At 41.8% G+C, this 26,830-nt stretch overlaps 1 protein-coding gene across 1 annotated transcript in view; it reads left to right on the top strand.

Moving 5' to 3' along the window:
• The window catches only part of FAT3 (FAT atypical cadherin 3), a 416,111-nt gene that overhangs the window by 65,800 nt on the left and 323,481 nt on the right, over positions 1-26,830 (top strand). The window contains exon 2 of the mRNA XM_074860296.1: positions 23,155-26,466. Coding sequence (XP_074716397.1) covers positions 23,172-26,466 — 3,295 coding nt within the window. The 5' untranslated portion in view covers positions 23,155-23,171. The remainder of the gene's footprint in view (positions 1-23,154; positions 26,467-26,830) is intronic.

Here is a 26,830-nt window from a genome sequence, read left to right as displayed (position 1 = left end):
TTTGCAATGGCAAGAGTTAATGCTAGTAATTGCTTTCCTTCTATAGAGAGAGCCTGTAGTAGATTGTTTTTACATGGCAATCTGTGATTGATAGATCAGGGAAAACAGGACCAAAGAAGGTTACTGCCTCCCAACCACTTCCCCCTTCAAATTAAAATAATTTGCAATTTGTAGGATGCCTTGTTACACATACTGCGGGAATGCAGCAGGAAACACACTAGGCTGCAATCCCTTAAAGCAGTGAACCTCTTACTGCATTTCTTTCACCAAACCAAACAAGTCATGTTGTCGGGAGTCCATTGAAAGCAAGTGTGCTGGTGAAACAGCCCCCAGACCCCTTCAGCAAACTTGCTGTTCGGTCAGGCAGCAGACCTGATGAAAGAGCCTGTTTGTGAACCTTTGGATTCCTTCCATTGATTTGTAAATCCACTTTAATAAAGTACTGCCGAAGCTAGTGAAATGAGCAACTGACGTTCGTCTTCCATCAAGTTACTAACAAATATCTGATGCAGCTTCTATCACTGGCGTTGGCACATGCTTTTTAAGTTTTTTTTCTGCTGCGTTGGATCATTTTGAGACTGGAGGAGTAGGGAAGTAGGGGGGGGGGGGAAACACAGTCTCCATCAGCCACACATTACATGGCTGCTTTATTTTTCAGTGCTGCTAAAACTCAGCTTATTTAATATCGATCATACCAAGGAGCCAGCGAAGTACAGTGTTAATTGGGTCCACTGGAATTCTTGTCCCCTGGGAGGGAGAGCTTCCTAGGCAGGGAGGGCGGAGGGAGGGGAGGGAAGGAGGGAGGCAGGCAGGGAGGAGGGGACCCACTGTGCGCTGCATAAAATGTAAGTGCACTAGACATCAAGGCTTCTGCTTGCATAGCTGGAAAGCAGTCGCGGCGTTTCCCACCCGCCCCCCCTTTCAGAAATTAGGCAACTCATTTTTTTTTTTTAGTCCGGTAGTTCTTGAATTAACAGCTCCTTTCTTTTCTATTATTTTTCTTTCCTTTTTTTTTTTTTTTCCCTTTGCAGAGGGCTTGCTTTTTTATTGTTTTCTTCTCCTTTCTGCAAAGCTGCAAAAGCTCTGCTTTGAAAACTGCTGCCCCAGAGTGCAGTTGCTTAGCTGTCCTGTCAGCATTGTTCTAATGCTCATTCCATATGTATGTCACATAGGAGCAGTACCCTCCTCCTCTCCCTTCCCCCCATCCATGCATTTGATTTTTTTTTTTTTTTCCCTAAAGACTGTTGTGGGGTTTTTTTTATTTTTCCCAAGGAGCTTGCAAACAGGGAAATTCAAACTGAATGATTCTGTGCTGTGGGTACCTCTACAGCCAAGACCAGATTTCTCTTAGAAAAAGTGTTTGCTCTGTTCCTTCTTTTCCCCACTCCCTCTTTTTCTTCCCTATAAGCACAAAGGCTTTAAAAAACTAAGATCTGTAGTTCTTTTTGCTTTTTCGCGTTACCGTGACAGCATGTATCTCTGTTGCTGAAGAATGAAGCAGGCAGGCTGGAGTTTTTTTATGTTCAGTGCTTTTGGGACCACTAAAGAGAAGTCCACAGAGAAATATGTACAGCCACTGTGCCAACTGAGTTTCTCATGCCTGCTATCTGTCACTTACTCTGACTAAAAGGTAAGGGATTCTTTAATATTTTTTGTTAAAGTCTTTGTGCATTGTTTGTGCAGTGTCATTTGACATGTGCAACTAACTGGCTCAGGAGGGAGGTGGGTTATGAAGATCTCTGTGTTAAGGTATTTTTGGTCACCCAAGCAAAGCCCTTTGCATTCAGAGGAGAATAAAAATCTTATTTCTTGGAATTTTTTTCCTTTTCATCTCACATGGTTCCTCCAGCTTTATGTCTCAATCAGTAGCGAGTAAAGCTGGGGCATTATTGCTTCTGCTTATCTTTTCTGGTCCTCTTTCTCTACCTAGGAAGCACACGCACCCAGTTAGTGTGTGCGTGCGCATGTGTGGGGTAAAGCATATCCCCTTTACATGGGAAATACTTGGCAACGTGCACGTTCTCCTCTTTTACTGTAACTAAACGTCGTCAAACACTCTTTGCAAGGTAAGAATGCCTTAGTTCAGCACACTGCAGCTTATGCCTGTTTAAAATTATTACTTGGATTACAGTGCATACTGTGGAAAGTTATTAGTTTCCACAGAGACCAGTTTAATTGGGGGTATGTGTGCAGCGGTTCTGTTTTGTGCTTTACATATACTGCTTATGGGAGAGCATGAAATGTTATTTATTTCTTAATTCTTGGGAAGGGTGAAGTTTACACTGTCGGTTAGGCATAACAAATGAAGTTATAGCTGAAATCGATTAAAGCTGTGGAGAAGCATAGCCTTACAAGGCTTTTCAACTTATCCCTGAGAGTCAGAAGATAGTTTATTAAAATATTTTTTTTTGCACTGCACTGTAATATGCAGAAATGTTAGCTGGAAGGCAGCCTCAAGCAGAAGTAGCAGCAAATGATGCCTGGACTGGATCATTATATTGTTTATATGTTAGAAACCTGTTTAACTCACAACCATGGTGTGCACTGCTTTTTGTGTGTGTGTGTGTGTGCCTGGTGCATCTTTCAACAGCCTCTTAGTTCAAGAGGGCTTTGTTTTATAAAATGTGTTTCAGCTTTGCAGGCAGGAGAAGTGCACTCTGTAACTGTCCCCTTAGCTGTGACACTGTCCCTTATTTGGCACTGTGGAAGAGGCTGATTTTTAGGGCTTGCTTTGATTTCTTTTGCAGGTATTTGTGTTCTTACTTCTTAGCTGTTAGTTCTCTGCATAGAAAATACATCTTAAGGGTGTTCATTTCTCATGCTTTGAAATGATCAGTGCCTGAGACAGTTGAGCAACCTCATTTAATAATACCGCTTTACCTTGAAGGTTGCATTGCTTATTTGAATAACTAGGAATGCCACCAAATATGTAATTAGTTTAAAAACACTCTAAAGATGCAAAGTGTGAAGGAAGAGAGGAGTCCTGTCTGCAGGCATTAATTTCTTTCTTTACTGTAGCTGTTTATGTCATTTCAAAATCAGATATTTCCTAACACATGCTCTGTGACTCTATTTTCCCATGATTGTTGCTTTATATCAGCACTGAGAAAACAGTCATTTAGATAACAGGTTTTCATTGACATCCTTTTTATAATATAGAAAGGAAGAAGCAGTAATAAGTTAAATTGGCATCTGCTAATTATGCTGAATACAGATTGTGAGCTCTGCAAGTCGTCCCTTGCCTTAATGCTGTTAGCATATTTTAGCACTGGCAACCAAAGGAAAGAAACTTGAATGTTCCTGCTTGTTTTTTTAGGAAAAAAAAAAAAAAAAAAAAAAAGACTTGTGAAGAAATGTGAAGTTGGTGTTTTTTTAATGTTTGTATGCTGGTTTTGAATAGGAGAGCATCACACACAGTTTGGTAGTGCTTGGTAAAATTGATTAGAGATCACTGAAAGACTGACTTCTTTGGTGATCTCTTGAATTAATTTTGACCCTTGATGACAAAACCATTGTTGTCCAATATAAAACTTAGTCTTTGGGCAGGAAGAGTTTGAGTGTTTCATAGTCACCAAATATCTGATTCTTTCAGGTCTCTGAGAAATAGTAATAAAAAATAACTGTGTTCTGAACTTAGCTGTGGTTCTTCATACTAAATGGCGATTTTGCTCACCTCATCTCAAAACCAGGAGTCTTGGGCTCCTGTGGAAGCAGAAGAGCTGTGCCCAGATGTGCTCGTTTCTGCCTTGTGCATTTTCCCTGTGCAACACCATCCCTGCCTGGCCTTGGCACTGGGCCCGGGCTTGGGAGCCGTCGGAGCTCAGCTTTGCGGTGGCTTTGCCAGGGGACGAGTTCCAGCCCTCCGCGCCGTTGGCAGCGGCAGCAGAAGACACGGAGGCGGCTGTGGTGGGACAGCCACTAGAGGGGAGGCAAGAGCTGCGTAATGGTGATGTCTGTTTCCACGGAGTTACCAGATACGATGATGTCTACGTAGGGGTTTGCAGTGTGCAGTGGAGGTAGCTGACCTAACCTGGATGCTCTGGGTGCTGGCAGCGTCCAGCGGCGGTTGCGTGGGGCCATACAGGTCCTCTTCCTCAAGGAGCGCCACGCTTCTGGGGTGACTGGTGTCCCAAGTTTATACAGCAGAAACGTGTCTACGTTTGCCCTCGAGAGTCTGTGGTTTTCTGCGTGTGGACCTGCCTGAGTGCTGCTGTGCACAACCACCCTCTTGCCTGTCTTGGATGGGAGTGGGCCCAGCCTTGGTGCAGCTGTCCAAATTCACTCTTGTGTCTCTGTCGTGGAGCTTTTGCTATGAACTTGACAAAAGCAGAAGGCTGTAAGTTTTTTTTTTGTTTGCTTCTCGCAAAGTATGCTCATAGGTTGTTTTAGTTGGAGTTGAATGGTGACAGGTGGCTGGTAAGTATTGGCTCAAGACCTCAAAAGTTGAAGGAAGTGGCTTTTATTCCCTTCCTGGCTGCTTGAATCTTCCTCTGTATGATCATACACAAAATTTTTACTGGTAATAGTGATTTGACACATAGATAAGTTGTTGTTTCATCCTTTTCTAGAGAACGGGTATCTTGAACTTAAAGATGAGTGATGGGGATGGGCACACTGGGAAGTATGCTGTGCAGGGAGGTGCAGGGCAGAGTGGAGGTTAGAGAGGTCCCCACCAGTGAGTCCTCCAGGTCAAGGTGAGGTTTCCTGGGGACAGGCAGTGCAGGAACTGTGTGCTTTGGATATTGGTGTGGTGTGTTATGGCAGTGCTGTAACTCTTGTCTTCATGTGAGCCTAATTTTGCTAAAAGTAGTGTCAGAGTCTTTTTAATAAGACGTTATGATTTTGGCTTCAATTTTGCAGTTTCTTACTCTCTTACGTGCATGTGTGAAATGCAAAGCATATTTAATGAGCAAATACTTCAAATGCTTCCAAATTAATTAAAAACAGTTCCACATCTGGAATAAATCCAGTACCTTTCATGAATGGCTTCAACTTCATGGTTTTTCCCTCTTGTGAGAAGCCGTGTGAATATCCCCATGTGGATGCTTGTGAAAGCCAGAGTGGAAGAATCCAGGCTTATTTTACAAACGAGAGATCTGAAGCCCACAGAGATCAATGGGATCTTGTCCTTTATTCCAGCAGACTTTGGATAAGACCTAATAATATATATATATATAATTATATAATATGATATGCCTATGCATATATATATTATATAACTATATATATTTTTTCAGGGTATCCTGTCTTGAAGGTAGCTGTGCAAGTCTTAATTAGACTGTGTCGTTTCTCATGGTTCACCTGCTGTTTAAATTCATGCTGGTTTAAGTTTTCAATTAGTCACCACAAACAAAAAAAAAGCATTTTTGTAATGAACTTTTTTTTCCTTCTTTCTCTGTCCCAGAAGTAAATAAAATTGTCGGATTTTTCTATGTGGGAATGTTGTGATTTAAAGTAACACAACTAAGTGACCTAAAGATAGGCTCATTGCATAGATAAAAAATGCAGGGTTGGGTTGTTTGAACTTCATTAGCATCAGAATAAGAAACGGCAGGGCGAGTTGGCCGAGGTGGCCATGCAGAACTGGGGAGGGTTGTTCTTTGGAAAGCTTCTGAGCTGGGAATTCTTTTCTGAGCCATAAATAAATAAATCTGTGTCCTGAGCAAATAATGAATACAGAAGTCTGGGCAACTTTAAGCTGTTTGGGATATTTAAAAAACCCATATGGTGCTTTTGTTAGTGTTGTTGATTTCCATTTTTTTCCGCCTATTATTTCCCTTTTAAGGTGGCCTTTTTTTTTTTACTTCATTTTTGCAGAAAGATGCTGATGAGAATGTTTTTGCCAGCACTCTTCTGTAAAACTGCTGTTAACTCCCACATCAGTTTCAGCATGTGTTGCACCAAAATGTTGCCCCTGAAACTTTTGATCCTCCAGATACAGATCAGGATTGCAGGCAGCTTAGTGCTTCCAGCACTTCATCTTTGGAGTTGTCCTATGGCTGCTTGTGCTGATTACTCCAGGGATGCCAAAAAAATTATCTTACAGGGATCCTACTGTGAATGCATATACAACTTTTCTGGGGGATCTCAGTGTATTTTACAGAACAAAAATAATTAAACCTTGCGACATTCACGGCAGGCAGATGACCATGAACCACAATAAAACAAAGAGGGATGAAGAGCTCAACTTTCCCATGGTAGTGAATAGTGACAGTCCCATTATAGGTGCCTTGAACCTCTGGAAATGAAGCTGCTGGTGATTTGGCCAGGAGAGCTACCCTTTTGGAGATGGACTTTGTGGAGGCAGTTATAATTTGCAGTTTTGCATCCAGCACTTGCCTTTTAGAGATCGGATTAATTCAGATCCCCTCAATGTTTTCTTGCTGATGAGTTCTTGGTGAGTCCGCATAAGCAGCAGCATCTTGGAAGGATATTGAAATGGCCCTTACAGACTTACCTTTCCAGACATGAGTATTCTGCATTAACCAGCTTTGGTTGGAATCGTGACTTCTAAATACCATTTTGCATTAAGCAGAAAGCACCTGATGAATGTGCACCAACTCTCACCATGCTGACAGGCTTTGACCGTTGCTGGGTTTTGACTTCCTTGGTGTAGTGTTTCTAGTAATTCCATCTCTGATGTGGCTTTTGAGAGAGGATTGATATTCTCAAGATTACTGCTGTGATCACTGTTGGTTGCAGGCACAAGAGAAGAACACTTCTGGTGAACTGGATGAGCTGGCAGTACAGTAAAATGGAGCGGGAATGAGAAGGTTCACTTGCTTAACTGCTTTGAGTGTGCAACTGCTTCAAGTACAGGAGTACTGGACCACACCTTTAGAAAATAAAGTTATTAGCCAGTCCGCTAACTCATTTATGAAATTTTAGAGAGGGCTTAGAGAAAAGCAATCTAAAGAGAGATCTAGGGAAGCATCAGATAATTATGGTACTGTAAGCCAGTTTTGCAGATAAACCGATACAACGGAAAAATCGCTATTAGGGCATGCTGTATGACTGGGATATATTGACAGAGAGAGAGAAAAAAGGAGTAGAGAGAGAGAAAAAAGGAATAGTGAGAGAAAGCTATGGCCCTAATTTCTATAGCCTTTTAAGAAAACACCTTAGGCATGAAGAAATTGCCTCAAGTTGTACCAGGGGAGGTTTAGATTGGATATTAGGAAGAATTTCTTCACCGAAGGGGTTGTCAAGCATTGGAACAGGCTGCCCAGGAAAGTGGTTGAGTCACCATCCCTGGAGGTATTTAAAAGACATGGATGTGGTGCTTAGTAACATGGTTTAGTGGTGGACTTGGCAGTGCTAAGTTAGTGGTTGGACTCGATCTTAAAGGTCTTTTCCAACCCAAACGATTCTGTGATTCTATAGAAGCCAGCTAAAACGGTTAATTGAGCAAGATCAGTTATTTTGGTGTGTGAAAGTGAGCTTCAGAGCTTGAGAGGAGAAAGCACCAGACAAAGCAGGGAGGTGTTTTGTGAAATGAAGCTATTTGTGGTTGTAAGAAATGAGGAATAGCCCTATGCCAATATGGAAGAGGGGAGGTGTAAGAAAAGCGACAGAATTTACTGAAGATGTGAATGTTGTTTCAATGATGCAAGACCTCCAAAAGCAGTGTGGGTGAAAAGAGAAGGGCAGATAAGTTGCCTTGGATCTGCATACAGAGGCGATAAGGGTTACAGAGGGAGAGGGGTAAAGTTTGTGAAAACCGAAGAGACAACACACAAAAGAGGAGGCAACATGAAGACAGTGGAGCCTTTTTTACCAAATCAGCACAGTGCCTGAGAGCATCCAAAAAAAAGTGAAAGAGTTGTACAACTGTATGTGCTGTGGGGCAGAAGTTGGCAGTCGGGTTATTCTAGCACTCGACTATCTCTGCCTGAGGCCACACTGGAAATACTGTGTGTAGCTTAGGCTATCTACTTATATAAAGGGTGTTACAGTCATGGAAAAGAATGAGCCAAAGGGAATGTAAAGGTCACAGAGAAAGATTACAGGGGCATCCGATGGAAGAAGCAGGGATGTTGAGGTATGTGCTCCTATAAAGCTGTCTCACGTACTGGAAGGGAGGAATACCAAAGTTCATCCATGAAGTGGATAAACCACAAAGTGGTTGAACCTGACTGGAGCAGCTTTATATTCAGTGGTTGTTGGGTGGAACAAGCTGCCACAGAAATCACAAGGATAAATGAATGCTTGCTGAAATTGTGCCTAAAAACTAGGGATTTGGCATGATGTTTTAAATGCTAACACCAAAAAGCAGGAGTTAATTTTGCACTGGCTTCCTTACTGTAGACCTGCCTGTATTCCTAGGAAACATCCCTGAGAATGAGATGTTGATATTGGAACATAAGTATTCATTTTTAAATTAATTTTAATAATGTGGGCATAAGGCAGTTTGTGTTAGTGCTTGGTGCTAATGAAATGGATTTCAGATCAATGGGCTCTGGAGAAGAGCAGAATTTCAGTATTTCTCCTATTGCACATTTCAGTTTGCTGAGAGGTTGGAGCAAAGGACAGCATCTCTGCTTCATTTGTTGCTGGTTATGCAGTTTAATTAGTGCCCATCATTACAGATTTCTGAACAACTCTCATGAAGGTGAATACAGGCTTAGAGAAATCTGCAACTCTGTAGAGGAACTCTGTAACTAGATGCTAAGAAGGGGCTGTTCATGCACGACAGACAAAAGGGTCCTTTATGCAAAAGTAGCTTGTTAGCTTTTTGTTTTTAAGCTGTAGCATGTCTAAGCAATCAGGGTGTCACACACTAATAAACTGGCCAGTCCCTCTGGAATAGACATTCTTGGTGGTGATTTAGAAGGTGCATTTATACAGTAGTCTCCAGCTTCATTACTACGCTGTTTCCTTGGATACTAAGCATTTTGCATATAATTATGAGTGTGATGTTAACAATGCTTGGTGGTTCTAATGGTTTTAATAAAGTTTTTCATATTACTCTGTTAGTGATTCTCCTTTTCCTTTAACTTTCTGTATCAGAGAGGAAAAACAAAAGGAATTGATTTTTGTCAGCTAATTTGCACAACTTCTTTTGAGCCAGGAACAGGTTTTATTTCATAAAGCGTGGAAATCCTGCATGCTATTTGTGGAATTATGTTGCTGAATGGGTTGTAAATAGGAGTTGAAGTGCTACTATTCATTGCAACATCAAATTCACACTGTTTGGGAACAATCTTACAATAGTAAAGAAAAAGCTGTTTAAATGCTGGGCAGTAAACAAAATTTGTTATGGGTGTGAAAACATTTAAATACTTCATGTGTCTATTTAAGACTTGGGTATTTTGATAGTGTTCAGTATGTTTCTCGAAGGTACTTTCTGCTCTTTACACACCATCTTGGTTGCTTCAACTCCGGCTGTTGTTTGACAAACATTTTGAGCTGCCATGGACATGGAAAGGATCCCTCCCGCCTGCCCCAGGCACCCGTTCCCATCTCCCTCCCTCCCTTTTGTTCGCAGGCATATTTGCAATAGGGCAGCTCAATCCCCAGTGAGAACAAAATCAACAAAAATACAAAGAAAAGAAAAGGGGGGAAAAAAAGGGGGGGGGGGGGGGGGGGTGTTAGCCCAGGACAGCTGCTTTGGTGACCACGGTGGCTTATCCTGCCGTAAAGTGATCACCAGGGTGTGGCATGAAATGATTGAGCCTGAATATAATTTGTTTTACTTGTGCAAAGTGTCTGCAACTCCTGTGAAGAAGTTGGTAGGGGCATCAGGCTGTGATGCTCGGGCTTGTATGGTGATGTGCGGTGATGCACCACGCGTTGTGGCCCATCGCTGATCCTGCACATGAGTGTGCAGCTCTGTGTGTGTTACCTTCACGGCTTGAAGCATGTCTGCTTGTTCCACTTGCTGCAAAGGATGCATTTATATGCACTTGAGGAATGTCTGTTTGGGAGCAATATTTTTGCATGTAAAAAAAAAAAATAATGCTTTCATGTTCTTTGAGACCTCATTGGACCTAGGATTATTGCCTAGAAACACAGCAACAAGGATTTAAACTCTTAAATGACTGTAACTGTCACAGGCTGTGTAGTGACATGAGGTATGAGGGCAGCTGGGCATGATGAAATGGGCTGTACGTCTGTGAGAATACACCCCCACTCACACTAGAAGTGTTCTCACTTACTGAAAGCATTTTTGAAGTTTGAACCATTTTTTTTTAGTTTTGAAAGAACTATTTATGTTCCTACTGATACATTTTCTTCAGAGAAACAATATATTGTATAGTTCATTTAATAAAATAAAATCATTTTTCCAAAAGCCACAGAATACAGAATTTAATACAGTAGGATTTGAACATAAATTCTAGGGATGCATGTGTGATGGCTCTTTTACAGTACACTCAGTTTTATTGCAGTCCTCGTAGTGACTTTCATATGCCAAAAGCTATTCAGAACCTTTTCTTATAAAAGTGGTATAGAAATATATTATAGCCACAGACATTTTCTCCTTATCCATTATACTTTCATAAGCGAGACATGCTTCTTTTTACCCCCTTCTGTATGGATTTGTAATTTTGCTGGGCTTGTTTTGGTAATCTGATGTATTGCTGTTTCATAACTCGTACTTTTTTGATCTATACTTTCATCTTAAAAATACAGAGGAAATGATAGTGGAGCTTCAAATCAGGCAAAGTTATTCCTGATGACTTTGGTCTTTGACCCGATGCTCTCTTTTTACCTTTCTGGAGAGTTGTAGGGATCAGATTGAAATGGCAGCTGACTTTCAGTCAATGCATGGAGGAGCTTGTGGAACAAGAACTATATGCAAGTAGCACCTTGCTATGTTCATTTTGAATAGAGGCTTTTAAAATTCAGCATCAGTGAACCTCACTGGCCATGAGCTAATATTTACTGTTTAGGCTGGAGTCCTTTTATTTCAGGTGAGCAGCTTTCCCCATCTCTTGCCAGAAGAAAAAAGTGGGGAAAACAAAAATTTGGCTAGGAAGCATGTGGTGTGGGTTTCCTTCTGTGGGATGCTGTAAGAGGGAACATCCACGTGCTTTGTGCAGGGACAGTCCCTGGGAGCTGCGCACTGGCGTGGCACCTTTGGCACAGGGCAGGAGTGGTGGAGCAGCTTGGCACAGCCACACCTGGGTTTTGGAGGAGCACAGAGGTATCTGGTGGGATGATATGGGGCTGCCGGCACTGCTTCCTCCCCTCCCCGTGCATGAACAGAAGATGTGGAGTCAGCAGCTGTTTGTGTTTCCAGGATGTGTATCAGCAGCTCTGGGAGGTGTGACCTGCCTTGTTTGCATTGGTGAGCACCAAGTTGGATGTTCAACATCTTGTGATGTGAGGTGTCCACCTTGCTTACAACTTCTCTCCTTGCCAAAGTGTGTAAGGGATGGGGTGGCTCCCATTAGGAAAATTTATCTGCTGGGGTTGCGGGGGGTTGGTGTGGTACCACCACTGTATGTGTTCCCAGCAAGTAGGGAGAAGTCCAGTCCAAGGTGGCAGGCAACAAACTGGGATGAGACTTCATGAAAGCATGGTCAGAGGGACTGAGCCTGACCCTGTCTTATGTTTCGGTGATTTACCACAACTAGTGTTTGGTGTTCACGTGGTGTTTGCTTTCTGATCGGAATTTGAGAGTAAAGGCTTTGCAACTTGACTGTGTGCTGCAGATGATACTGACTCCAGGAGAACGAATGGAAGAGATGTGCATGTTCTTCCTAGTAGCTACCGTTTTCAACGACATAATGCAATCTTGGTGTTGTTGTTGTTATTGCCCCTACTTTATTGGCCTCTATTTCATGATCAGTGTCTCCAATTAACTTTGCAAGATCTAGATGTAATTTTGAAGACTGGACCGAAATTCCTGAACTGTGAATAAGTGATGAGTTTTGAATGGTATCCACTGCAGTGGTGGTGAAAAACATAACTGCGTGACCCCCTCTTCTGGAAATTTAGGCCAGTAATGCTGGCGAGTGTTGCTTTGTAGGGAAACCTTCCTGCCCTAAGTCATGCAGGTACAGAGGGCAGTGTAGCTGGCAGCTGGAGTACGTGGTGGTGTCTCCTACCTACACGGCCTGCAGCAAAGGGCTTGAGCTGCTGTTTCCTAATCTGGAAATGCGCTGAGCATGTGCATTTACCTGGCATTCAAATATGCATGAAAATCAGGGAACTTGAGCGCCGTGCTGTCAGGGCAGGTGTAGGCACTTTGCACCTGAAGCTTTTCTGACAGCTAGTGGATGTGGTTGCTTCAGGAAAGTCCTGTACCCGTAAGGATTTCAGGAGATAGATAGCAGTCTGCTGTGGAGTTGTTACTGCTTCCCAGCATGGCTGGTGGTGAGGTTTTCCATGTAGCCTGGGCTGCTGTGCTTGTTTAAAATGCCTTTCATAGAGAAAGGGCAGATCGTAGCTCTGTAAGGCTGTTTTCCCTCGTTTTCCATGCAGGACTCCTGTAGATATTTGAAGGAACATGCTTCTCCCAAGGGAAGCATGGAGCTATGTTAGTGAAGAGGGCTAAAAAAACCCCTAACTTTTCTTTTTTTTCCTTTTAATGTTGTATGATTTTGACATCTGAAAGTGGCTCATAAATAAAATGCTCCTCTTTTTGAGGTTCTGCCTCTAATGCCAGATATTTAAAAGGCACTTTTCCAAGGCGATTATCGAAACTGTGCATTAAGAGATACCTCATTTAATCTAGCATATGCTGATTGCCATGAAGGTATTTTCAACAGATACTGTGCAGTGGTGTCTGTCATTTTCCAGGACATAAATAACTGCTGGACTGTAGATGACTGTGTGGGTAACTGACGGCTTATGGGTAACCTCTTTTCTGGCACAGAAATAATGGGTTGTTTGTTCCTCCAGTTGAAATCCTGATGTGTTTTGATGTTTCTGATTTACATTTTTAGCGCGGTTCCTGATACCGTTCAGTGTTCTGGGAATGGTCTTTAAACTTGGTGTTTATTTTGGAGCGTTGGTTTTCCAGCAAACAAATATGTGATTAGCAATTAATGGTTTTGCTATAAATAAACAAAAGCGAACAGTTCAACTTTAAATAGTGATCTCTGCTCTATGGAGCTTTTAATTGGGCTGTGCCTGCAAAGTTGGACCTTTCCAAACACGCAACAGGCTTTGAGGGACTCCCAGCTGCAATAACTGAACTGTCTGAGTTGGAAAACTGAAGCCGTAGTGGTTTGAGTTAATGTCTGGTTAGCTAAAAAGTGGTTATCGTCTCAAATATCTATGCATGAGCCAGCCATTGGAGGGGGGCAGAAAGTGTGCGTGGTTTCAGTATGGGTAACTCATTTGAATGTGGTGGGAGTTTCAGCATGCAGAAGACTTTCAGTGCTGTGCCTTTGCTGTGGTGGCTGCTCGCTGGGGTGCGGGTACCTGGTGGAGGTGGTACCAGAGGCTCTTCTGGGCAGCCAAGGCAGATCTGTCTGTCTGAGCGCCACCAGCACTCCCTTGTGTCCATTGAAAATAACGTTATTATATCTCATTCAAAATAATTGGATTCAGCATCTTGTATAGATTCAGGTATTTCCAATGCAGGTAGTGGTCCAAGGACAGCTTAGATAGCTTTCCATCATCCTTGTAGTGATTGGGCCTTAACATAAAGGCTGGAAAGGAAATTTCTGGGTTTCTGTTGTAAGTTTGGGTTAAGGCTGACTCCATCTATTTTTCTATTTTCCACATGATGTCTGCAGTGTGGATTCCACTTATCTGAGAGAAACTGTGATGTATTTGACCTGATGTGTCCATGCATTGCTTCTTACTTAGGCAGGTTAACCAATTTCAATGGCCTGAGCTGGATGTAATTTTAAAAAGAAATAGCAATAGCCCTTTCTCTAAATGCTGCCTGTTTGAACAAACGGCAACCTTCCTGATTTTTTTTGCATAGGAAGACTCTGGAAGCAGCCATTTTATTTATTAATGAGCATTTTTCTCTGTTTTTCTGTGAACAGTTGTGGGCTTAGGGTTGGTCCAGGTTTTCAGAGGCTATTTCATCAGAGGGCCATTTTTTTGGGAGTAGTTTTCCAGAAAGGTGATTGCTCTGCAGTGCCTGGAAGTCAGACCCATGTAGACATCTTTAGCTGGTTGTAGACAACTCAAAATGGATTGCTCCAGAAGCGGCAGCAGCTCTGTGTTATGCCTGCAGCACAGCAGCAGGTGCCAGCACCCTGAAGATTCCTGCCCTATTGAAAGAAAAATGTTCACTGCTAAATCTACATTTTGTTCTCAAATCTCAAACTTGTTGAGAATCTCAATAAAAATACTTGCTCCTTGCACTTCAAGCATGATCTCTCCCTATTGAAGTGTGTCACAGCCATCTCAAAGAGAAATGGCATTGCAAAACCAATAATGCAATTGCTGGCCTCAAGAAAAATTTTGTTTCTTTCTTTGTCCCTCTAGAATCATAAGATTTAGGTATTTCTCAAGTGGTAGTTCTGTTTAATTCTGGGTTTTTTTCTTAATGGCACCTGGATGCATCCGTATGTCGTCTTCTGAGACTTCCTCCCGAATTGCTCAGGCAGTACCATTTTCTCAGGTCACTTTGAGTGTTGCTCATGCATGGACCGAATACCATCAAGTTATGGTAGAAACTGGAGATCAGCAACCCTGGCAGCATCTTTGGACAGCAAGCCTGCTGTGCTGTGGGCAAGAAGATGCCTTTGTCTCTGTGTGTGGTAAATGGCACTGTGCTGGTTAGGGGGATGTGTACCTCAGTGCTGCTCACCAGCCCTCCCAGCTTGCCTCACTGACCAGGTCCCATGTCTCTACTCATCCCTGTCCTGACTGTCCCTTCTTGTTCCTATTGGCTCCATCCATACCCGCCTTTTCAGCACTAACTGCCGCTGCAGGAAGCAGTCCCACTGACACCACCTCTCTGTCACTCAGTAAATCATTTTGGGACAAACTTGGAGATGGGCTTATCCCAAGGTCTGTTGTGTAGTGAAATGCTTGATCTCACAGCCCCTTTGTAAAATCCTTACTGGACTGTCATTATTTTGACTTGGCATCTCGTAATCATAGAATCATGGAATGGTTTGGGTTGGAAGGGACCTTTAAAGATCATCTGGTCCAACCCGCCAGTCTCTTCCCCTGGTCTCCATTTTATGCTGGTTTTTTTAGATGGAGCTATCAGCTGGGAAGAAGCTTTTGTATATTCATCTCTTTTTCAACCACCCTCCTTTTGCCCATATATAAAGGTCTGGACCATTTGAGCTGCCCCGACTCCACACACAGAGTGTCTGAGGGAGATTTATAGTATTTTTTTCCTCTGGGAATAACAGCTTACCCCAGTCCTTACACCTACATACCTATTATGGCCCTGGAAACAGTAGTTGTAAATCTCATAGACTTCTTTCTTACTATAAACTACATCCAAATAGTTTATACAAGCCTGTGCAAGCTGTCAGAAGGAGTATGTGCAGTATCCTGAACACAGAGCAGACCGGCGGCAGCGACCAGCAGTGCCAGGGAGTAGCAGGGGTGGGTTTGCAGGAGAAGTACCATGGAAGAGAGTACAGGGTGAGAACTGAGCCTTGTGTGGGAAAGGTGGAAGATGCTTTTTCAGCTGTAGGGACACCACATTCACGTTGGTGCTGCACTGTAGCTCTTATTCCATTGTAGTGCTTATTCCACTGCTGCGTTTCACCGGGCATTGTGATAAGTAGCGATTAGGTTGTGCTCTGGGGTTTTGTACAAAAGGCTCTCTGGTCTCAGTTGTATTTATTACTTGTATTGGAGCAAGGGTAAGATTTGCAAAGAGCCCAGTCACATCACCATTCAAGTCCCAGTGTATGCAGCTGGAAGGTGCTGCATGGTGGGGTGTGATCCTGCCTGCCGGTCCTCAGCAGCCTTCGGGTGTGTGAGCAGAGCCCTTGCCCCTGAGGTTTAGAGGTGCAGCTCAGGGAAGAACTGGCCATCTGGGGGGATCCAAATTAACATGTGGTGAAGAGAGATCCAGGGAAAAAACAGCAGTGACAGGAGTGGGACTCACCAGTCCTGGATTTTTTACACTGACATTGTACCTAGAAAGAGCTTTCAAGCCAGGGCTTCTCCGATGGGGGTCAAAGTAGATTTATGAGATAAGGAGGAAAAAAAAAAAAAGCCAGATAAACAAGAAATAGCGTCCTTGAGTGTGTTTCATAAGAAAGCATATAGCCCCCTTGCAAATAACTGTCTCATTTTGAAACTGCCCCAAAGCTTCCCCATTTTACAGTGATTAAAAAGCAAGAGCCTGGGGGGATTGGAGATACACAAAGCATGAAAACTGGATATCAGGCTTTGTTTCCCTGGGGGCAGACCACCAAGGGACAAGCTCAAATCCCTTGTAAGGTGGCTCCCAGGAATTCCCTTTTGACATATCTCACATGGCAGCAAATTATTCCTCCCTTCTCCCCCCGTCATTTCCCCAAGCCATGTTTCATCCTTGAGGGGGAAGGGAGAGTCCAACAGACCCTTTGCACCCGCTTCCCAGGAAGACAAATGATGCCTGGCTCCTGCTCACAAGTGGAAGCATTTGCTGATGAACTGATACTTGGCAAAAATTGGTGTTGTATGGAAAAAATCCCCAGCACCTGCTAGCAAAACAAAGTTATTCATAACATACGGCTGGGTGGCTAAATCTTCACTTCCTAGGGACAGCCTGAATTACACTTGCTACATGCTGAGCGGCCTCTCTCCTGTGTGAAATTATATGCAGGCAGCAGGAGGATTTGCAGCTCTAAGAAAGGTTAGGATTTATAGCGCTGTCTCTTGCAAGGGCTTACTCTGCAGAAATGGTCATTTTGTCTTCATCTTCTCTTTTTGGGATAAACACATCATCATATAATCATATCTATGGAAAAGAATATCTTTGTGCTCATCAGGGAGCAGGTAGCCCCCTGAATATATCCCCTGTGGCAAATCTATCGGTGTCAGTCAGGTTTTCTTCCCCTCCTGCCTAGAGCTGAACGTGTGTTTTTAATTCATTTCTGTATGGCACAAATTACAAATTCTTATTCTATATTCTGATTTCTTTTCCTGGCCAGTAAATTGTTAGCCTTTCCTAGCTGGGTAAATTACTGTGAAGTGCAACTCCAGGAAGATGTCTGACTAGAGGAAGGGCCATTTAAATGTGCTTTTTTCCCTATTCTCATTTGACAACATGCTAGTGATATTGACTGTGTAATGGAGGGTATAAAATCCATGGCTGGTAGAATGATGCCTTGGTCTTTAAACTCCTAGATCGGTATCTTCCATGTGCCTTAAATGTAAATTTCCATGCATTTGGAAGAGTTTTTTTCCATAGTTTTGGGCTATGGAAGAGGCTTCTTCCAAGGCAGGACACTGATGTACATGGGCTCCCACCTCTTTGTTGCAATATTGACAACAGATTGTGAAAAACATCTTTTCCTATCACTGATGCAGCTTGACATAAGCCTTAAATAGGTAATAACTGCAAACCAGTCAACATACTTTGTAACCTTCATTTCATCCTTTTTGCAGGTCCTCATGGCCTGGTCATGCAGAAGTTTTTGTGTAGCCAGATTGCTGTTTATAGAAAATAGCACTGAGAATAATAGGCTCCATTCAGGTGCATGGATTTGCCTGTGTGACAAGCATGTAAGTTTGGTGTTTTCATGATTCAGACCATAAGAATAGATAGGCTACTGCACATGTTGACACTGAGTGACAGGAAGGAGCTCCTTGTAAGATTGAGGCTACTTCCAACAACATCAAGAGCTGCAGATGCATGACTTCTCTACATACTATTTAGACTTCAAGTGCATGTGAAGTTAATATTTTTCTGCCTCCTAAAAAGACCTTTATATTTTCAAATACACCTTTTTGCTGTAAAGCTGCTTATTTAATAGAATTTAAATAGCTACCTTTTGAAAGAGAATTGTAACAACTCTCCTAAGAAAGGAGTAACAATTTCAAATTGTAGTATTTTTCCATACCATGAGGTCACCACTCCTGTCCCATGTGAGAAGGTGTCCTTCCTTTCCCAGCTTCTCCAAGAGAAATGCCAGTTAAAGTAAAAACCTTTAAGTCAAGGTTTCTTGACCTTTTTTTCCCTATGCACACAGGTGCATAAATACCTTGACTCTCAGAAATTTGTCATTGGAAATTGAGAAACCGTTTTTTCTTCTCCCAGCTCAGAGGACCCTATAGGTAAGAGCTTCATTGGTTCCTTGTGGTGAAGATGGAAGTTAAAGCACAGATTGGTTTCTTCTTTCTCTTTCAAAGGACCTGTAGAAAGTCTTAAGTAGTTGTGTTGTATTAGCTAGTCACATTGCCTAAGTTAATTTAGCTGATGGTCAACTGGAAAAATGCTTATCTCATAGGATGTAATTGGGCTTGGAGCATAAGGGGAGAGAGGAGAAGACTCTTTTCTTTTCCCTGTTGTGGCCTGCTTAAAAACTTATTCATCATGCTTGCTGAAGAAGTTTACCCGCTGTATTCTTTATATTCTATAAAAGTTCTTTTGGCTATTGTTTAATATTTTCTGAGTTTATCCATGAAGTATATGCATTATTTTCTTTTTCAAGTATTTTCTGGTATGGAGATCTTTGGGATTAGAAGAATTAACCTAGGGAGAAGGAATCAAACAAAGGATCACACAGTACTTGTTTCATATCTGCACGTTGAATTAGAGCCACAATTTTGGTGTGCAGGAATCCTGGCAGTTCCTGGGACTTGAGCCTTCCTTCTCAGTCTGGTGGGGTGTTATGTTTGGATGCAGCCCAGACTAGAGGTAGCCAGAGCCAAGATGAGAAAAAGGAATCAAGCTTATACCTCTCTCAATTGCTCTAAGGAGCACCAGCCACCTACAGGTCCCTGCAGCTATTCTGCAAGGTTTGGGTCACGTAGTTAATCTTTGTTCAAGGAGCAAAGGAAAGTGACTGAGTGGAGAACCAAATGTGAAATTATAGAGTCCTCCATGATGTTCAAGTTTATTTTAAAGAGTATTAAAAACCAAGACACACCATTCTGTTTCTTTATTCCGTCCTTCCCACTTTAAGGCCAGAGTATTTAGTGTGAGCTAAAGTGGAAAGATACTGGACTCCTATTTTGTGTTATCTTGTTACCTTCTTGCGTAGTTAGAAGGAGGTTTTTTCTTTTAGTATCTGCTCTTTTTAGAGCTGTTTCTTTTTTTCAGACTAACCCATGTTGAGCAGTACCAGGGGATTTTTTTTTTTTTTTTGAGTAGCTCCTGCCGAAACGTTTCTAAATCAAGCAAAAGTAATCACAAACTTTCTCTTCACTTGAAACCATAACATTTTTTTGACAAGAAGTGCCTTTAAAGAAATGCCTCTTAATTTACGGTGGGTTGCTTTGTACTTTGTTTCTGTAACCTATCGCATTACATTTCCTGTGTGTTGAGTATGTATGTATTATGAGCTCTTAAAAACAAATATCCCAGAAGAAAGGAATTCAGTAAATGAATAAAACATTCTTGGGTAGCCCAAGTGGCAGTTTAATAGCTCATCCATTGGGACTTTCAAATAATATAATGATGATGGCCATATAAATATATGGATAGATGAATAACTTCAATGAGGAGCTTGTTACAACTCTGCATACCACATCTGAAATGAAATCAAACTCTGAAAGTGCTGCCTGATGTGAAGGTCCATTTTTTCCAGTGCCAACCCTGAAATTATACCTAAAAATACACAAACTGTGTGTTTGTGTATACATATGTATAGATAACCAAAACATGCATTCATAAACACACACACACACAGACATATACATATGTTGTTTCTAGGTGGAAGTTAGTGTCAGCACTGATCCTGATTGTACTGAACCACTAAACCTTTGTAGACTATTGACATGACTGGATTTACAACAGTGTATTTCAGATTGGGTTTTAGCCCTGGCTTTCTCTAAAAACAGATTAATGGAATGGGAGTGTAAGGTTGTCATATTATATTGCCTGGAATATGCACAACTTTTTCATTAGGTTCACCTAATCACACAGCTTTGTAAATGTCTACTTTGATGCCTGTCTGCCACGACAGAGTCTGTAACCTTGGGTATGGCTAACCTGAAGGTAAAGTTTTAAATAATTTTTGCTTGTAGCAATACATTTCTCAGGAAAACTGATTCCTGATTACAGTGGACCTGGAAACCCGATGTTGATGGTCATGAATGACAGAGAAAACAGCTGAGGCTGAACTATGGTGTGGACAGGAGAAACTAGACCACCAAATGAGACGTAAATAGGATAATACGATTCATTTCATTACTCCAGAGACACCTATTTCTGGGAAACTGCTGAGCTGTGGTGAAATAAAGTGTGGGTGCTCATATGAAACGTAACATCAGTCTCCATCGTAATCCAGCAAAAATTCACTTTCTTTCAGCAGTGGAGAGAGGCTGGTGTTTCAGTACAGATGGAAGATGCTGAAGTGCTCTTGGTGAAAGGCAGCAATACAGTGATTTGTCTAGTGAGTATTTTAATAATGCCACATCACAGAAGAGGCACAGCCCTTTATTTTGTTATGAATTGGGTCTCTCTCATTAGAATTTCTCATTCCTCTTGGCTGGCTTTTCCTCGGCGGTGTACCATATATTGGCAGTATTTTCTACTTGAGAGCATCATCTCCCATGCTAGGCTGAAGCAGCAGCTTTTAGTGGCAGTATTAAAGTGATCACATAAAGCCCCATGAAAATAAGGGACTTTGATATTTTCACACTGGTGGATTAAGTTGATGAATGTTTGCTGTGCTGAAAAATAAGGTGCCACTGCTCTGATCTTTTAGCTGAGTGAAATGGCAACAACAATAAAAAAAACCCTTTCCTAGCTGAAGTAGAAAAATTCCATCTTGGGTCTTCTGGGGATCAACCTGAGCATGAGGAGAGCACGGGGAGACCTGGTCCCTTACGTACACAAAGCATATTAGAGAATTCTGCATATTTGATGTATAAACTGTATGGGATGAAATGTTAATCCCAGGACTCGCATGATATGTGCACAACAATTGAGTCTGCATATTCAGAAAAGGAACAGCCACATGTAGTTCTGTTGGGATTTGCCTGGTACTGGGGACTGTGGGTCCAGAAGGTGATACAATCTTAAAGTTTCTTTTTTTTTTTTTTTTTTTCTTGGTATAGTAGAAAAGAAAATAAGAAGGAAACAAAGGGGAGAAAACTGCATGTGAAAATAAGTGTATTGAAAGATGAGTGCCTTGACAAACACTTGGGAGAATTGATCAAATTGATTAATGTGTTAAGCAATGGGATATAGACTGTGGGATCAGGAAGTTAAGTGTTTTGTGTGAACATTATAACATCAGTGCGATAAATTGATTGTCGTTAGTACTTAAAACTGCAATAGTCATTCAGTTATATTGGAAGTGATAACTAACATGAATTCATATTCCAAAACTTTCATGCAATTTATAAATCTCCTAGGGGATGTTGAAATCATGTTGGAAATTTAAGTTAACCCCTGCCATTATCGACAACTTTTCCTATCCTTTTCCACTCTGTATTCTAGCTTGGAGAAAACGACGTTCTCAAGCAGCTTTTAAATGACAATGAGAGCAATGTATGTGTGCAGTGGGTCTTTCAATAATTGCCTTTTAAAATTGATTTTTATGATTTTCATGAGTAGCAGCAAATGTACTCTGTAACAAAGAAGCTTATTCACACTGCCTTGCTGTAAGTACCTGCCTAGTTTCCTCAGGCTCCTTTCCTCTCCTTTCAGTGGGAAGCAGTAAGCTGGACATGGCTCCCAGCTTCTGCAGCACCCTCCAGCAACCTTCAGCCAGTGTCTCCGTTTAACCTCCTAATTTAGATCCCTGAAGCAAGGCACTGGGGCTATTCCACAACAGGACTGCATGGAGGAACTCCAAATCTTCCCCAAATGGCTGCTTATTAATTGTATTTGAATACTTACATGTATAATAAGCCTTTTGAAATCAATGGAAAGGCTCTCACTTCTCTGAGGTGGCTGGAGTGGGATAGAGTGGATTGAGACATACTGATGGCGATGCAGCTGTGTGCCTTATTTGTAACCAAATTCTGCTTGGGATTGACAAAGTGATATGTGGTGTCAGCTGGAATTCACGCCATCTGAGCAAGGGTGCATTCCTGCTCTAGCTGGCTGGGGCGCCCTGTTGACAGCAGGACAGGCAATAGATTGAAGGGGTTTTTCACCTTTCTTAGGTCGGGATGGCAGTAGTACCCAGCAAATGGAGCATTTGTTGGACATACAGAAAAAAGTGTTCATCCGTGGCCCCATTTAGGGTGTGTCACCCAGTGCATTTGGTGGAGAGTGGTGACCGTATTGCAGATACATTGTGGTACATATGCAAGGGTAGGCTTCAGTCCTACAGGTTATCTCATCTGTGCTGTTTCCTAACCTGAGTCTTCACCTGGAAGCTTTATCAAGCAGTTTTATTTTCTTCATTGTAGTGAGCCTGTTCTCAGTATCTGGGTATGTGGATGCATATATATATGTGTATGCAATTGCATATAATTAGATATAATTCTTCCTTAATTTCTGAAGGTGTCTGTAGTTAAAGTAATGGCTGGGTAGTGACTTTTATGTACTCTTTGTTCTTGGTGGCTCAAATTTCATCAACCGTTTGATCTTTCTTAACTGTCCATAAAAAAACTGGTAACATTTGACTATCACAGTGCTATGTATGTAATGAAAATCCTGTCTCCTTCCCAAACATTGGGACTAAAAGATGAGTTTTCCAATATGATCTGAAAACAAACAAGTTTAGGCCTAGTTGGAGCTACTGGTAAATAAAAACAATAATTTCTGTATGTGTTCCTCCTCTTGTATAAACTTATTCCAAAGTGTGCATCTGATTTTAATTTTTTTCCACTGTGATTATTATTCTGGACTGCGTGCATGTGTGTATAGATGTGCAAGGTCTTATAGGGGTTTTTATGTTGAAAAAGTGTATATACATATATATAGTTTTGTATATGTGTATGCTCATGCATACATATTACACACATGTAAAAATATAGTTTAAAACTGGTGTGCTTGTGTGTGTATAGTGTTTTTCCATTCTATTTTGTTAAATATATAGTGACTAGTTATTACTTACATTTTATTTTTAATTAGAAATTTAATAAGTAATTTTGACATAACACTTCACAGCACAGTTTTTATCTCTTGACCAACTGTTTCCTGGTTTTTCTCTCTCACAGGGTGAAAGAATGATGTGATGGAGGTGAATATGGGCCGCTGGTCAGGCTCACGGCCACCTCCGTCATCCCTTGCCCTTCTGATTGTCAAGCTCCTGGCCTCTGTTTGCCAGGTAGTTCATGGGACTGCCCCACTGGGCTTTCACTTTACACATTCCACTTACAATGCTACAGTGTATGAGAATTCTGCAGCCAGGACCTATGTCAACAGCCAAACAAGGATGGGCATTACCTTGGCTGACCTTTCATGGGATATCAAGTACAGGATAGTGTCTGGTGATGATGAGGGCTTTTTTAAAGCAGAGGAAGTCATCATTGCTGACTTTTGCTTCCTAAGAATAAGGACTAAAGGTGGGAATTCTGCTATATTGAACAGAGAAATCCAGGACAACTATTTATTGATGGTGAAAGGGTCTGTCAGAGGAGAGGACTTGGAAGCATGGACAAAAGTGAACATCCAGGTTTTGGATATGAATGACTTAAGACCTTTGTTTTCACCAACCACGTACTCTGTCACGATAGCGGAAAGCACTCCTTTAAGGACTAGCATTGCACAAGTGACTGCAACAGATGCAGATATTGGGTCCAATGGTGAATTTTATTATTACTTCAAAAACAAAGTTGATCTCTTCTCTGTTCATCCTACGAGTGGTGTTATCTCCTTAAGTGGCCGGTTAAACTACGATGAGAAAAACAGATACGATCTTGAGATTTTGGCTGTGGACCGTGGGATGAAGCTTTATGGAAACAATGGCGTAAGCAGCACTGCCAAGCTTTATGTTCACATTGAACGTATAAATGAACATGCCCCAACAATAAATGTAGTAACCCATATTCCCTTCCCATCAGACAAGGAGCCTACCTATGCAGTTGTTAATATTGACGACCTAGATGAAGGAGCCAATGGAGAAATAGAATCTGTTTCCATTGTGGCTGGAGATCCACTAGAACAGTTCCTTCTGACTAAAGAAGGTAAATGGATGAATGAGTACAAAGTCAAAGAAAGAAAGCCTATTGATTGGGACAGCTTTCCATATGGCTATAACCTGACTCTACAAGCGAAGGACAAAGGATCTCCTCAGAAATTTTCTGCAGTCAAACTGGTCCACATTGCTAGTCCCAGGAAAGAAATTATCCCCATGAAGTTTGAAAAGGAAGCATACGATATTTTGATCAGTGAATTTTCACCTCCTGGTGTGGTGGTTGCAGTAGTTAAGCTGATGCCTGAGCCACAGGGTGTGGAATATAGAATATCTCAAAGTGAGGAAGCTGAGTACTTTAAGATCAATCCTAACACGGGCCTTATTACTACTGCTCGTTCTTTGAAAATCATTGAGAAGGATCTCTATGAATTAGAAGTATATACAAACAAAGGTGGTGATTTAAAAGCACAGGTTACTGTCAGGTTAGAAGATGCCAATGATCACACACCGGAGTTCCAGCAGCCCTCCTACAGCTCATTTGTCAACGAAAGCGTCCCTGTGGGGTCTAGCGTTTTGGCAGTTTCAGCAGTTGATAAAGATAGGGGAGAAAATGGATATATAACATACAGCATTGCCAGTCTGAACTCACTACCATTTACAATAAACCAGTTTACAGGTGTCATCAGCACATCTGAAGAACTGGATTTTGAGTCCTCACCAGAAAGCTACAGGTTCATTGTGAGAGCTTCTGACTGGGGTTCTCCCTACCGCCATGAAAGCGAGGTGAATGTCACCATATACATAGGCAATGTCAATGATAACAAACCCCTCTTTGAAAAAGTGGCGTGTCAGGGAGTGATTTCTTCTGATTTTCCTGTTGGTGGTCACATCACTGCTGTTTCTGCAATAGACATAGATGAGTTAGAGCTTGTGAAGTACAAAATAATCTCTGGAAATGAACTTGGCATTTTTTATTTAAATCCTGACTCTGGTGTCCTGCAACTTAAAAAATCTCTAATTAATTCTGGCATAAAGAACAGCAATTTTGGCCTTAAGATAACGGCAACTGATGGAGAGAACTTTGCTGATGCTATGTTTGTTAATATTTCAGTAGTTCATGGGAAAGTGTCTTCAAAGACCTTTAGCTGTAGAGAAACCAGAGTTGCTCAGAAGCTAGCAGAAAAATTACTCAAAAAGGCAAAAGCAAACGTGAAGCTGAATTTGGAAGATGGTTTTCTTGATTTTTATTCGGTGAACCGGCAGGCACCGCATTTTGACAAATCCTTCCCTACTGATGTAAAGGTTTCAGAGGATCTGCCAGTTGGTGCCACCATCCTGAGGATAAAAGCCTACGATGCAGACTCAGGCTTTAATGGAAGAGTACTTTATACAATTTCTGATGGTAATGTAGATAGTTGTTTCAACATTGACATGGAGACAGGGGTACTTAATGTTCTTATGCCCTTGGACCGTGAAAAAACAGAGCTCTATCTCCTTAATATTACAATTTATGATTTAGGTAATCCACAGAAATCTGCGTGGAGACTCTTGACTGTCACTGTGGAGGATGCAAATGATAACAAGCCTGTTTTTTTACAGGACAACTACTCAGTTAATATTTTAGAAAGTACAAGTCTTGGTACAGAGATTATCCAGGTAGAAGCCAGAGATAAAGACCTAGGATCTAATGGTGAAGTGACCTACTCAGTACTGACAGACACCCAGCAATTTGCTATCAACAGTTCCACGGGAATGGTGTATGTGGCTGATCAACTAGACCGGGAATCAAAAGCAAACTACACACTGAAGATTGAGGCTAGGGACAAAGCAGAGAGTGGCCATCAGCAGTTTTCTGTTGTGCCTCTGAAGGTTTTTTTGGATGATGTCAATGATTGTTCTCCAGCTTTTATACCATCCAGCTACAATGTGAAGGTCCTAGAGGACCTGCCAGTTGGCACTGTCATAGCTTGGTTGGAAACTCACGATCCAGATCTTGGCTTGGGAGGCCAAGTCCGTTACTCTCTGGTGAATGATTACAACGGGAGGTTTGAGATAGACAAAGCGAGCGGTGCTATCCGCTTGAACAAAGAGCTCGATTACGAGAAGCAGCAGTTCTACAACCTGACTGTGCGTGCAAAGGACAAAGGGCGACCAGTTTCCCTCTCTTCTGTTTCTTTTGTGGAAGTTGAAGTGGTGGATGTTAACGAAAATCTCTATACCCCGTATTTTCCTGACTTTGCCGTCATTGGATCTGTAAAGGAAAACTCCCGCATTGGTACGAGTGTTTTGCAAGTTGTTGCTCGAGATGAGGACTCTGGAAGGGATGGAGAGATCCAGTATTCAATTAGGGATGGCAGCGGACTGGGGAGATTCAGCATAGATGAAGAAACTGGTGAGTTTTGTTTCTGATTTCCTTTTTCCTTTGTAGAGGTTTTTGCAAAAGCAAGGCTTAGGTATAATTATTTTCTACCCTTAACAAGAAGTTCAGTTCTTCTTAACAGCCAAGATAAAATTATAAATAAGGGTTTTCCAGGCACAGCAATGACATGACTTAATTACCTGGTTACATTCATCAGTCTGTAGTTGTGAAATAATACACATTCCTCTTCAGCAGCTCTGTGATGACTCCATTTGGAAAGCAGTGATAGTTACGGAATGACTTGCTTCCAGTCACTGTATTATCTGTTGATCACTGTAAATTACTCAGGTCACCTCCACAGACTCACAACACTTATGACCTTGAATGCGGTGTTAAA

This window comes from Strix uralensis, chromosome 2, assembly GCF_047716275.1.
Source record: "Strix uralensis isolate ZFMK-TIS-50842 chromosome 2, bStrUra1, whole genome shotgun sequence".
In the NCBI taxonomy this organism is placed as follows: domain Eukaryota; kingdom Metazoa; phylum Chordata; class Aves; order Strigiformes; family Strigidae; genus Strix; species Strix uralensis.
Note: the sequence above shows the minus strand (reverse complement) of the source record. Positions and strands in the feature narration are given on the sequence as shown.